Source organism: Littorina saxatilis, linkage group LG1 (assembly GCF_037325665.1).
Source record: "Littorina saxatilis isolate snail1 linkage group LG1, US_GU_Lsax_2.0, whole genome shotgun sequence".
Lineage (NCBI taxonomy): Eukaryota > Metazoa > Mollusca > Gastropoda > Littorinimorpha > Littorinidae > Littorina > Littorina saxatilis.
Window position 1 is genome coordinate 92,596,629 of NC_090245.1, and position 13,462 is coordinate 92,610,090.

Below are 13,462 nucleotides of genomic sequence, written 5' to 3' on the forward strand. Positions count from 1 at the left end.
AGCGAGACCCTGGATCTGCCAAGTAGTCTCGGCCCGCTCACAATAACAATGACCGAGACGTTCAGTAATTCCTTTGCGTGACGGCTAACCCTCTTACGTCATAATGTGACGTCTTCAAATAGTTTCTATCACACACGTCAAACACTTTTGACCGAGACTGACGTAATCCATAGACTCGGAAATGTTAAAGTTTCTATCACACACACACACACACACACACGCACGCACGCACGCACAGACAGACAAAGTTTATCATCGCATAGGCTACACTTACGTGAGCCAAAAACTACGAAACAAACACGAACAAAATACGAGGAGAAAAAAGAAAAAACCCCAGCTAAAACGTCCAAGGAGTAAACTTGAAGGTAAAAGTCAAGATTTGCTGCACGGTATTTGACTCATGGATTACTTCATTAGGATTACTTTGTTAAGGATGATAATGAGGATGTGTCTGGTCTTTAAGAGACAAAAACATTATCTGACAGCTGAAAAGAATTGCATGTAAAATGTATTCCGTCGTCCTTGTAGTGATTGTTGATGGCAATGAATGTGTTGGCGTTTTGGGCGGGGGAAGTATTGCTCTGCAACTGGGTCACGGATTGTTGTAAAACTGCAATTGCAGTCATTTCGATTAATATATGTACAACTAACCAATGGCAACGAGCGATATTATCGCCAGCAGTTCTGTCAATTAAACTCCACTTGTCCACAGCAAGGCCAAGCCTAATTACTTCTCAGACAATACACTCACCTGCCCGAAGACCCAGGGTCTGGAAGAGATCTTCTTGTAGTTGCCAACAAAGAGCTTTCCCTTGTCTTCGAGCACGTAGGCCTCCCTCTGCTCCTCACTGTCCAGGAACACAGTATCCTCTGCGTGACAGAAGAAACAAGTCGCGTAAGGCGAAATTACTACATTTAGTCAAGCTGTGGAACTCACAGAATGAAACTGAACGCACTGCATTTTTTCACAATGACCGTAGTCCGCCGCTCGTGCAAAACGCAGTGAAACTGACGAGCCTGTTTAGCCCGGTAGTGGTTTCGCTGTGCTGCATAGCACGCTTTTCTGTACCTCTCTTCGTTTTAACTTTCTGAGCGTGTTTTTAATCCAAACATATCATATCTAATGTTTTTGGAATCAGGAACCGACAAGGAATAAGATGAAATTGTTTTTAAATCGATTTCGGAAATTTGATTTTAATCATAATTTTTATATTTTTAATTTTCAGAGCTTGTTTTTAATCCAAATATAACATATTTATATGTTTTTGGAATCAAAAAAAGATGAAGAATAAGATGAACGTAAATTTGGATCGTGTTATAAAAAAAAAATTAATTACAATTTTCAGATTTTTAATGACCAAAGTCATTAATTAGTTTTTAAGCCACTAAGCTGAAATGCAATACCAAAGTCCGGCCTTCGTCGAAGATTGCTTTACAAAAATTTCAATCAGTTTGATTGAAAAATGAGGGTGTGACAGTGCCGCCTCAACTTTTACAAAAAGCCGGATATGACGTCATCAAAGACATTTATAAAAAAAAAAAAAAATTCTGGGGATTTCATACCCAGGAAATTTCATGTAAAATTTCATAAAGATCGGTCCAGTAGTTTACTCTGAATCGCTCTACACACACACACACACACACACACACACACACACACACACACACACACACACACACACACACACAAACACACACTCAGACACACACACACACACACACACACAGGACTGGGTGGCTGAGTGGTAACGCTCTTGCGCTCGGAAGCGAGAGGTTGCGAGTTCGACCCTGGGTCAGGGCGTTAGCAATTTTCTCCCCCCTTTCCTAACCTAGGTGGTGGGTTCAAGTGCTAGAGGTGCGGAGGAGGAGAGGGCTTGAAATGGGGGTCTCATAGCTTGCATCACATCCTTACCTCTGCACCAGGGATTGAAGAGGATGTAGATGGGGTCCTTGTGGTTGTAGCGGAAGACGGTGGCATTCTCGTCCTTGCGCTTGACCACGTCCACCTTGAACTTCCACACGCCCACGAAGCAGGTCGGGGGAGTGAAGACCTTGACGATGAGGATCTTGCCGTTCACCTTCTGGATGGAGGCCCCCCACTCCCCCTCCTCGTCCTTGTCAGACAGGATCATCTCCACGTGGGTTCCCTTGCTGGGCTTGGGGTCGTCACCTGGAGCATACAGATTTGGAGTTCAGCGTCTGTTAGTCTCAAATGGGGCATACAGAGTTAGAGTTCAGCGTCTGTTAGTCTCACCTGGGGCATACAGAGTTCTAGTTCAGCGTCTTTAAGTCTCACCTGGGGCATACATAGTTAGAGTTCAGCGTCTTTAATTCTAACCTGGGGCATAGAGAGTTAGAGTTCAGCGTCTGTTAGTATCACCTGGGGCATACAGAGTTAGAGTTCAGCGTCGTTAAGTCTCACCTGGAGTATAGAAAGTTAGAATTCAGTGTCTTTTAGTCTCACCTGGGGCATACAGAGTTAGAGTTCAGGGTCTTTAAGTCTCACCTGGGGCATAGAGAGTTATAGTTCAGTGTCTTTTAGTCTCACCTGGGGCATAGAGAGTTATAGTTCAGTGTCTTTTAGTCTCACCTGGGGCATAGAGAGTTAGAGTTCAGCGTCTGATAGGCTCACCTGGGGCATACAGAACTAGAGTTTAATGTATAAATGGATAGAATGGATAAAACCTAATTAATTAGTTCAAACTAATTAATTAATTAATTACTTACCGATCTCAAAGACGAGGCGCAGGTCATCTTTCTGTTTTTTGTATTGTCTGCTGAAGACGATCCTGACGGTGAAAGGCTGTCCGCGCCGCACCACCAGCTGGCGTCTCTTGGCCTCCGTGATGTCATACTCGTCAGTGTGGTGCTGCGTGGTGTTGTGGCCCACCATGAACTCCGCCCTCTGCACGTGCAGCACGTTCTTGTCTGCAGGTAAAGGCTCTGCAACACGGTTGTGTTCAGTTCAGACGTTGTGCTGGTGTAGGAGGGTGGAGTAGAGGGGGTAGAGAGAGAGAGAGAGGTAGAGGTGGGGAGAAAAGGAGGACGCACATCCTCCCAAAGAAACCACTACCATCACCATCAATGCTAAAATCAGAATCCCAACCCATCCACGACTAACACCCCCCATCTACCCCAACAAACGGCAACACTACAACTCACTGGGTTTGTTTCCTGGCTTCGGTTTCCTAGGGCGATTCGCATGAGGCTTGGCTTCCTTGTCCTTCTTTTTCTCCTCCGCCTCCTCCTCCTCGTCCTCGTCCGTCGCCTCGTCCATCGACTCCTCCGTCTCCTCATCCTCGTTTTCGTCTTCGTTCTCGTCCTCGTCCTCGTCCTCGTCCTCGTCCGTCGTTTCGTCGTCTGGCTTCACGTGCCCGTAGTCAACCACGGGGCATCTGCCGCCAAAGTTGAAACTAAGCGGCCTGTTTGGAAAGGTTAACAAGGTTATTATTTGGTAAGTTACGCGTATACAGCTTTGACCTCTAACACATGACCTTACACACATATATACGCATGCTCGCAAGCGCGCACGCACTTGCACGCACACACGCACACATTGCACGCTTGCACGCACGCACGCAAGCCGGGACACACACACACACACACACACACACACGCACACACACACACACACACACACTCACACACACACACACACACACACACACACACACACACACTCACAATCTGTACAGACATAACAGGGAATTGTCTCGAAGCACAGATATTCAGAAAAAACTACATGACCAGCTGTGTAAAACCAGATTTACACGAGTTATTTTTTTAATAGTAAAGTGCAAGCAAAAGCGAGCTTTTCAATATTTGATAAAACAACGAGTGTATGAGCAAATACATAGTGTTTCCGACGGACTGTTCAGAGAACTGCTGAAAAATAGAAGAAAAAAGTGAGATGGAAAGAAAGAAAGGAAGGAAGAACTCAAAGAGATGGAGGAAGAAAAACAATGGAAAAAAAATGAAAGGGAAATACAAATGTTAAAGAAATAGATAAAAAAACAAAAAAAACATCGTATTCACCTGCGTCCACGGAACAGGTTTCCAAAGGGACGAAACCTGCCCCTCCCGAAGGCCAGGAGGGGGCGTCCAACCATCGGGCGGCGGGGGGCTGGGGGTCGGGGCACGATCCCCCCACAAGGTCTGTTGCCACCCGGACTCCCTTTGTCCGCCCCAGGAGGTGGGCTCGGGCTCGGGCTGCGTCGGGGTGGGCCACAGTGTCGATGGTGTGGAACCCTTGGTCGGCAGCGGGGGTGACACAGGTTGAAGCGACCTCTGCGGCGGCCACAGCGACCCATTCTGTTTTGGACAGGCAAAGAATTGAGGGGATAGAAAGAAGAGATGGTCTGGAAACAAGGTGGCATAGGGGCGGTGGACGATGGGTGGGGGAGGGGGGTGAGAGAGAGAGGGAGAGAGAGAGGGAGAGAGAGAGAGAGAGAGAGCGAGAGAGAGAGAGAGAGCGAGAGAGAGAGAGAGCGTGCGCGAGAGAGAGAGATTGAGGGAGAGAGATGGAGAGAGAGAGAGAGAGAGAGAGAGAGAGAGAGAGCTAGAGAGAGAGAAAGAGAGAGAGAGAGAGAGAGAGAGAGAGAGAGAGAGAGAGAGAGAGAGAGAGAGGGAGGTTAGGAGAAGAGAGAGGGGGGGGGGAGAAATTGTGAGAGAGAGATAAATTGTGAGAGAGAGAGAGAAATTGTGTGAGAGAGAGAGAAATTGTGAGAGAGAGAGAAATTGTGAGAGAGAGAGAAATTGTGAGAGAGAGAGAGAAATTGTGTGAGAGAGAGAGAGAGAGCTTGAGAGAGAGAGAGAGAGCTAGAGAGAGAGAGAGAGAGAGAGAGAGAGCTAGAGAGAGAGAGAGACAGAGACAGAGACAGACATGCAGCCAGACTGAGAAAAAAAAAGAGAGAGAGAGAGAGAGAGAGCTAGAGAGAGAGAGAGAAATTAAGAGACAGAGAAACAGAGACAGACATGCAGCCAGGCAGAGAAAGAAGGAGAGAGAGAGAGAGAGAGAGAGACAGACAGACAGTGAGAGAGAGAGACAGACAGAGAGAGAGATGGACAGAGCGAGAGACAGACAGAGAGAGAGAGAGACAGACAAAGAGAGACAGAGACAGAGACGGAAACAGAGAGAGACAGAGACAGAGATGCAGCCAGGCTGAGAAAAAAAAAAAGAGAGAGAGAGAGAGAGAGAGAGAGAGAGAGAGAGAGAGAGAGAGAGAGAGAGAGAGAGAGAGAGAGAGAGAGAGAGAACAAGAACAAGAACAAGAACAAGAACAATTCTTTATTTTACGAGGGTAATAGAGTAAGCAGTGATCTGCTTTTTTACATCTGGCCCTCGCCCTAAAGAGGGACTAGTCTAAAATTGCTAAAGAATAAGCAAGTAAAGAAAACAAACTACTGCTACATGATTATAATAGAAATGAAAGTAAGAACATATCATCAATTTACATACAATACATTGCTTAAATGAAAAATGTAAGTTCATTTGACATGAGTTAAGAATTATAGAGTAGATTGCACTGACGCAACAACGTTGTAAGTGCCATGCCCATTGACATACACTGCATTCGAAAGAATCAGTGTATATAAAAATAATAATACATTGTTAAAAAGCACCGGTTGTTCGTTTTAACAACCATTCTAGCGACAACAGATGTTTATTTAGACTTCATGAGATAAGACGTATATCTGGTCTTAAAAACGTTTGTGCTGCTAGTTTGCCGTAGGATTGTCGGAAGAGTGTTTCCAGAGACTGCTACCTGAATAGACTAAACTAGATTTGAATAGGTCAATCCTAGGCAGAGGCATGTTCAGTCTCATCAATTGGCGTGAAGTTTTTAACGTGAATTTGGAAAATATGGTTTGAGGTACACATCCATGAATAATTTTATGCATAAGGGTACCTTTATTATAACTTAGCCTTGCCTTCAGAGGAAGAATGCCTAAGTTCGTGTAGTCTAACTCAGATAGGGTTGTTTTCTTTAATAAGACTGCGCTCGCTTATGTAATCTAATTAGTGGTTTGAATGAATTTTCACTTGCCGAGTCCCACAAGGTAGACGCGTAGTCAATAACAGACTGAATATGAGCATTAAAGAATAATTTCCTGGCTTCCAAATTCAGAAAGTGCTTGATTCTAGATAATAGATAGACCTTCTTGGACACTTGTTTAGACAATTGTTCGATGTGGTGTGACCAAGACAGGTTGTTATCAATGGTCACTCCCAAAACTTTATGATGGTCGACTTTTTCAACAAGTTTATTATTAACCGTTAGATCGTGAAATATTGAGGTTATGTTCTGGCGTTTTTGCCTAGTTGTTATTATCATGCTTTTTGTTTTTTGGGGGTTAAGGGACATGTGATTTAGCTCAGTCCATTCACTCAACTGGTTTAAACTTTCTTGCAGTGTTTCTGATAAACGACTTAAATTTGTGTTACTAGAATGTATGGTTGTGTCATCTGCAAAAAGTTCACATAAATTCTCAATGTGAAGGGGGAGAGAGAGAGAGAGAGAAATTGACGGCAGAGGCCCCTTTCAGATATTTATTTGAGCTATTTTAGTCACGACACACATTTTTTTTTTGTAAATTCTTTTGTTAAATTAAAGGAAAATAAAGATACCCTATCCCTATTAAAATAAATAAAACAAGTCGCGTAAGGCGAAAATACAATATTTAGTCAAGTAGCTGTCGAACTCACAGAATGAAGCTGAACGCAATGCAACGCAGCAAGACCGTATACTCGTAGTCCACCGCTCACGGCATAGGCAGTGAAATTGACAAGAAGAGCGGGGTAGTAGTTGCGCTAAGAAGGATAGCACGCTTTTCTGTACCTCTCTTTGTTTTAACTTTCTGAGCGTGTTTTTAATCCAAACATATCATATCTATATGTTTTTGAAATCAGGAACCGACAAGGAATAAGATGAAAGTGTTTTTAAATTGATTTGGACACTTTAATTTTGATAATAATTTTTATATATTTAATTTTCAGAGCTTGTTTTTAATCCGAATATAACATATTTATATGTTTTTGGAATCAGCAAATGATGGAGAATAAGATAAACGTAAATTTGGATCGTTTTATAAATTTTTATTTTTTTTTACAATTTTCAGATTTTTAATGACCAAAGTCATTAATTAATTTTTAAGCCACCAAGCTGAAATGCAATACCGAAGTCCGGGCTTTGTCGAAGATTACTTGACCAAAATTTCAACCAATTTGGTTGAAAAATGAGGGCGTGACAGTGCCGCCTCAACTTTCACGAAAAGCCGGATATGACGTCATCAAAGACATTTATCAAAAAAATGAAAAAAACGTTCGGGGATTTCATACCCAGGAACTCTCATGTCAAATTTCATAAAGATCGGTCCAGTAGTTTAGTCTGAATCGCTCTACACACACACACACACACACACACACACACACACACACACACACACGCACAGACAGACACACATACACCACGACCCTCGTTTCGATTCCCCCTCGATGTTAAAATATTTAGTCAAAACTTGACTAAATATAAAAAGAAAAGAAAAATAAGGATTGAGAAGCTGTTGTTAAGTTCAAAGAGTTGAGATTAAAACTCATGCCTCTCCCCTTCGCCCTCCCCTTATTGAAAAACAAAATAAAAACAACCACAAACATAACACTAACACACCCACGTAACCAAGCTTGAAAGTGTTAGATCAGCATGCAGGCATTGATAGGATTTTAGGTTAGGGAAAGGTGAACTTAAGGACGGGTGGGGGTAGGGGGTCGTTCTTGGGAGGGGGGGGGGGTTGTTGCGGGGGTGCTTGGGTTCTCAAGGGTTACGTCAAATGAGCCACCGAACGTTGCGTTACTGCGAGACCCATTACGTTCCACTGACTTCATTCACTTTTAAAAAACAATTACTAACCCATTCACCTAACTTAGCTTAATAAGCCATGGCCTTCATTGACATCATTTCATTTACGCACCACTTTGCCCGTATATCTTTCACTCTTCAGATTTATTTCAAATACGGATTATAAAAACACTTCAGGTCACGGCGCACTTTGGTATTCATTACTTTACGTTGACAGCTTTCAGTAAGCACGTAGGCCTACTACAAGCACACATCCAGTTTTTATCATTCGCTCGTAAACTCGAATGGCTTTCAAAATAATGTTCTTTGTTTCTTTGTTCGTAAAGCCTAACCGTGGAGTCCTATGACATCCCACTGAATTCATTCAACTCATGTTAATAACGCCACGCTGCCATTTGCAGTTTCAGCAATATTTAAACTTAGATTATGGACACATTAGCAAGGTCACGGTGCTCCACGGTATTCATATCTTTATGTTTGGTTCACAACTTCCCGTGAATGCACGTTTTGATTATTCACGCGTAAACTTGAATAACATCGAAAGTAGGACAAATCTATTTTAGCATTCTAAAACTCTTTTTATTTTTATTTTGATTTTGTATTTTTATGTCATTGGTTTTTCATAATTTAAAGCCCCAATCCTTTTCAGAAGAGGTTTCCAGAACGGTTAAAGCTTTTTACGGAAACAGCACTAGCAATACTAACCTGATGAAACCCAAGCGCATTAGCATTTTACGGTACAACATTCTATGGCGCTTGTCTTCACAGTTTAGTCAACCGCCCAGCCGAATCCCTGTGTGACACGTACACTTTGTTCATGCATGGCCTTGAGTTGTTTCCGGTTTCGAAGGGACTCTTTATCTGCAATGGCTTTTTGTCGTGTACCACTGAATCTTTCAAAAACAAAAAACAAAAAAAAACCCACCAACCAACTTTTGGCTGGTGATGCCTGATCTTTCTCGATTCTGCCGGAGTGAAACTGCACCAATTATTAAATCTTCGCTTGCTTTGGCCACTGATGCAGCTCGTTAAATGTGATGGCGTTGTCACTGAAGTAGCCCTGCCAGGCAATACGTTTTGATGCGCGTAATACTCAGTCTCCACAGGCAAATCAACAATCAGTGTCAAAAGCTTGGATATCTCAGCCGACTAGCATCTGCCATCTCAACCACGGGGTAGTTGCGCGGTTTTCGGTAGCCTACTTCCACTTACCCAGGTGAAACGAGCTGCGTCTTACACCCTCTGATCAACACGCCACCATCTCGCTTGACCTACATCCGGGCTCCTACTATCACACTTTGAAAACTTTGCATGTTACTGTCTTTGTCTTGATGATAAACATTTTCTTTCGCTTTTCAACATTTTTGTCGTACCAGCAGTCAGTTTTTATTTTAGATGTCAAAACTGCTAAAATGCAACTGGTTCCGGGATACGAAATAACATCGTGAAAAAAATGCTCGTTCTTCAGGGAGAGCAAACACAAACGAAAGGATGTGTGTACTTTATGTAAAAGCCCGGGGATGTATGTAGTTAGCAACTGATGGTTTACAGGACCAGGATGATTCCTTTAAAGGGACTGTACGGCTTACAACAGAATTGACTCAATGTTTCATCTTTTGTCGCAAAAATAGGTTCTGTGATTGTAACTGATTGGTCGAATACCCAATTCAAATTCCCCAACAAACAACCTTAACGGAAAATTGATGAGGGAAACATGAGCTTGAAAATTGACACTTTTTTGGATGGAACAAAGGTTTTAAAAATAAATGATCAGCAGAAAGACAGCTGTGAAGGGGAAGTGGTAGAAGGAGAAGTTTTGTCAGCTCTAAAGCGTATGAATAATGGTTCTGCGCCTGGAATTGATGGATTAACAGTTGAGTTTTATAAGTTTTTTTGGAGGAGCCTAAAAAGGTATATACTTGCGTCTTTTAACTCGGCTTTTAAGAATGGAACTCTATCTAATTCACAGTGTAAAGCGGCAATTACACTGATTCATAAAGGAAAGGATTTGTCAAGAAATGATTTAAAGAATTGGAGACCTATTTCACTGACCAATACAGAGTATAAGTTATTAGCGAAATGTTTAGCTCTTCGGCTCTCTGGTGTTGTTGGGAATGTTGTGAGTGAGGATCAAGTTGGGTATATAAAAGGTGATGTTTTAGAACATGCAGATTTACATAATAAGCCTGGATTGATGGTGTCAATTGACTTTTTTCATGCATTTGATTGCATCTCCAAAGAGTTTATGTTGAAGATGTTTGAACAATTTGGTTTTGGAACTGATTTTGTGAAATGGGTTGATGTTTTGATGAAAAACGCAAAAAGTTGTGTAAATTATTGTGGTTGGTTATCTGAATTTTTTAATATTGATTCCGGAATAAGGCAAGGGTGTCCTTTTTCCGCACTAGCCTTCGTATTAGCAGTTGAATTGTTAGCAATCAAAATTCGAGAGGCCAAAAATATAAAGGGTATGTCATTATGGAACAACGGAGATATGAATACAGTTTTGAAAGTATTGTTGTATGCTGATGATGTTACATTGTTTTTGCAAGATGAACATGACATGTTCCAAGCCCTGGCTTTGATTGGTAAATTTTCGGAAATATCAGGTTTGAACATAAATCACCAACAATCCAAACTAATGTGGTTTGGGTCGCGGAAGAATTGTAGGAATGAGTGTTGCGGTTTTGCATGTACAGACAAAATGAAAATTCTATGTGTATATTTCTGTAATTATATGCGTGCGTCAAAAGTGAAAGAGAATTGGGAAGAGAGAGTGAATGTTGCAAAAAGGCTCATCTGCGTGTGGGAGAAAAGGAATTTGAGCATTATTGGTAAAGTCTGTGTATTCAAAACGTTTATTCTGCCACATTTTGTCTATATAATGCAGGCGCTGATTGTACAAGACGACGTTCTAACTGAAATTAATAGGTTAATGTTTCGCTTCGTGTGGCGCAAAAAAGACTGCAACAGAAAAGCATTTGAAAAGGTGAAAAGAACTGTTTTATGTAACAAAGTAAAGCAAGGAGGATTAAATATGATTGATTTGCGTCAGATGCAGTGTTCCTTTTTGTTAAGCTGGGTTGTGAACCTAACTCTGTCTAATGAAGACCAGAAATGGTCATGGCTCCCAAAAGCACTGTTTTACCGTTTTGGGAGTCGCTTTGAGTGTTTTTTTGCGAACATTAATAGCAAACCATTTAAAGGATTGGACAGTATTAAATCGGAATTTTGGTCCGCTGTGTTGAAGGCATGGCTTGATAACAATCAAGTCGATAATAATGGTAATTCTGTTTCGGGTTTGTTGTGGAACAACAAAGATATAATTTGTCAAGGAAACTCACTTATTTTTGCGGATTGGATTAAAAGTGGTATAATGTATGTGAGCGATGTGTGTGAGAATGGACGTTTTGCTTCCTATGAAGAAGTGTGTGAAAGAACTGGCTACACTGCAAATAGATTGCTTGAGTACAATGTTGTTCGAACAGCTGTACATCTCCTTTCAAGAAATGTCGATATAAACGATGTAAATTGTTCAGTCTGTGACATTCCGACCTTTTGTGGAAAAAAGTTAAATCAGTAAAAGAAATTCGAAAGATTCTGGTAGGAAAACAATACAGCCCACCCTGTTCAGACGGATTTTGGAGAAGAACATTAGGATTTGAAATTGACGAAAAGAATTGGAACTTAGCAGCCACTGTCACTAGTGAAGTTCGATTACGTGTACTGCATTGGAAAATATTGCAAAACATTTATCCAACTAATATTTTATTGTGTAAAATGAAAGTGAAGGCTAATAAAAACTGTACATATTGTAAGGATGAACCTGATGTATTGGAGCATTTTTTTTTTCAATGCCCAACAGTGCTCAGGTTTTGGAAATATATTGAAATGTACATTTTAGTAAACATTGGCGAAAGAATTAGGTTGAATGTTACAGATGTGCTTTTTGGTATAAAAAGTAACAGCAAAAATATGAAGAAGATTAATCACATTATTTTAATCACAAAGATGTGCGTAAGCATTTAAAAAAAAAAACGATTCACGATTAACACTGGAAATTATTTTTGGAAATCATGTTGTTTTGAGATTTCGTTGGTCTGAAGTTTTATTAATTAAAAACAAATTATTGTTTATTTTCTTTGATATAAGGTAAAGACAGCCATACATTATGATGCGAATATTGTTTTTAAAAAGATCAATATATGATGACATATGATCATTTTGATGCTACACATGTTGACACGTATATTTTTTTAACGTATGACTATTTTTTGTCCTTTTGTATAATGTAAAAGTTTTTTCTGAACCGCATGTAAATGAGAGAGTATGTGTGCAAACAGAAACTACAGTTACCATGTTTGTTATCTTGTGTTTTATTAATTGAATAAAAAAAAAATTAAATTTAAAAAAAAAAAATCGTTTATATGATTCTTGGAACTGATGTCATCATATTCAAAATTCTGTATCATAAAGTCTGTCCGATTGATTTCTCTGATTTTTTTCACTCTGAAAATATATGGGCAAAATATTAGCGAAATGTCCATCGATGTCCGATATCTTTCATAGACTTCAAACATGTCAATGAAGTAATAAAACTGTGGGCTAAATAACGAACAGAAAAATGTCCTGCCAGTATGGCAAGATCCATTTTCATGTGATTCTGTCTGAAAATACAAATTGTAATAGTGTTCTAATATTCACAATCAATACACCCAAAAACAACAAAAACGGGCATGTAAAAAGATTAGACTATGCAGAATCTGAAACGCTCATAAAGCAAACATCAATACATTTTTACTTGCCGGCGTTTTTTGTATTGCTTTTTTTCTCTCGAAACTTTAAAGTGTTTGTGCGACTAAAACCAGGTTTTTGAGCGCGCTCTCAAAAGTACTCAAAGCAATACAACAACAAAAATAGTCATAAGCGACTCACCTACGTTTCAGACAGGCGAGCAAATGTGTGAGTGTTGAAGACTGGTCAGTGTCAGCGATCAAAGCCCCGTGACCCTCCTGTGTAACCCTCCTGTCCGCACAGCTCTGTAGTAGCAACTTGTAGTTTTAATTGTAGAACGTGGAGAGGACGAAGAGATTGATGTGCCAGGTTCTGGAAAAAGGTTGAATCAATCTGCCGCTACAATAGGCAAGAGCTCAAGTGGTACGTTACCGTGGGGCCTAACTCACTCACTGACTGCGGAGTTGCGTGCGTCCTGCTTTTATTAGGAGAAGAGAGAAGGGGGGGGGAGAAATTGTGAGAGAGAGAAATTGTGTGTGAGAGAGAGAGCTAGAGAGAGAGAGAGAGAGAGAGAGAGAGAGAGAGAGAGAGAGAGAGAGAAAGAGAGAGAGAGAGAGACATGCAGCCAGGCAGAGAAAGAAGGAGAGAGAGAGAGAGACAGAGAGAGAGAGAGACGGAGACAGGGACAGAGAAACAGAGAGAGAGAGACAGAGAGAGACAGAGAGACAGAGACAGAGAAACAGAGAGAGAGAGAGAGACAGAGAGAGAGAGAGAGACAGACAGACAGACAGAGACGGACAGAGACACACAGAGAGACAGAAAGAGAGAGAGAGAGAGAGAGAGAGAGAGAGAGAGAGAGAGAGAGAGAGAGA

At 41.1% G+C, this 13,462-nt stretch overlaps 1 protein-coding gene across 5 annotated transcripts in view; it reads right to left on the reverse strand.

Moving 5' to 3' along the window:
- The window catches only part of LOC138945829 (hemocyte protein-glutamine gamma-glutamyltransferase-like), a 163,287-nt gene that overhangs the window by 17,700 nt on the left and 132,125 nt on the right, over positions 1-13,462 (reverse strand). For 3 of the 5 annotated variants that reach the window (XM_070317357.1, XM_070317342.1, XM_070317349.1), the window contains 6 exons: positions 12,792-12,962; positions 4,036-4,311; positions 3,163-3,422; positions 2,728-2,943; positions 1,913-2,170; positions 752-870 (listed from right to left, as the gene is read on the reverse strand). In XM_070317357.1, coding sequence (XP_070173458.1) covers positions 752-870; positions 1,913-2,170; positions 2,728-2,943; positions 3,163-3,422; positions 4,036-4,310 — 1,128 coding nt within the window. In that variant the 5' untranslated portion in view covers position 4,311; positions 12,792-12,962. Of the gene's footprint in view, positions 1-751; positions 871-1,912; positions 2,171-2,727; positions 2,944-3,162; positions 3,423-4,035; positions 4,312-12,791; positions 13,057-13,462 lie in introns of those variants that run through there. The other 2 variants (XM_070317368.1, XM_070317361.1) reach the window with 2 other exon arrangements.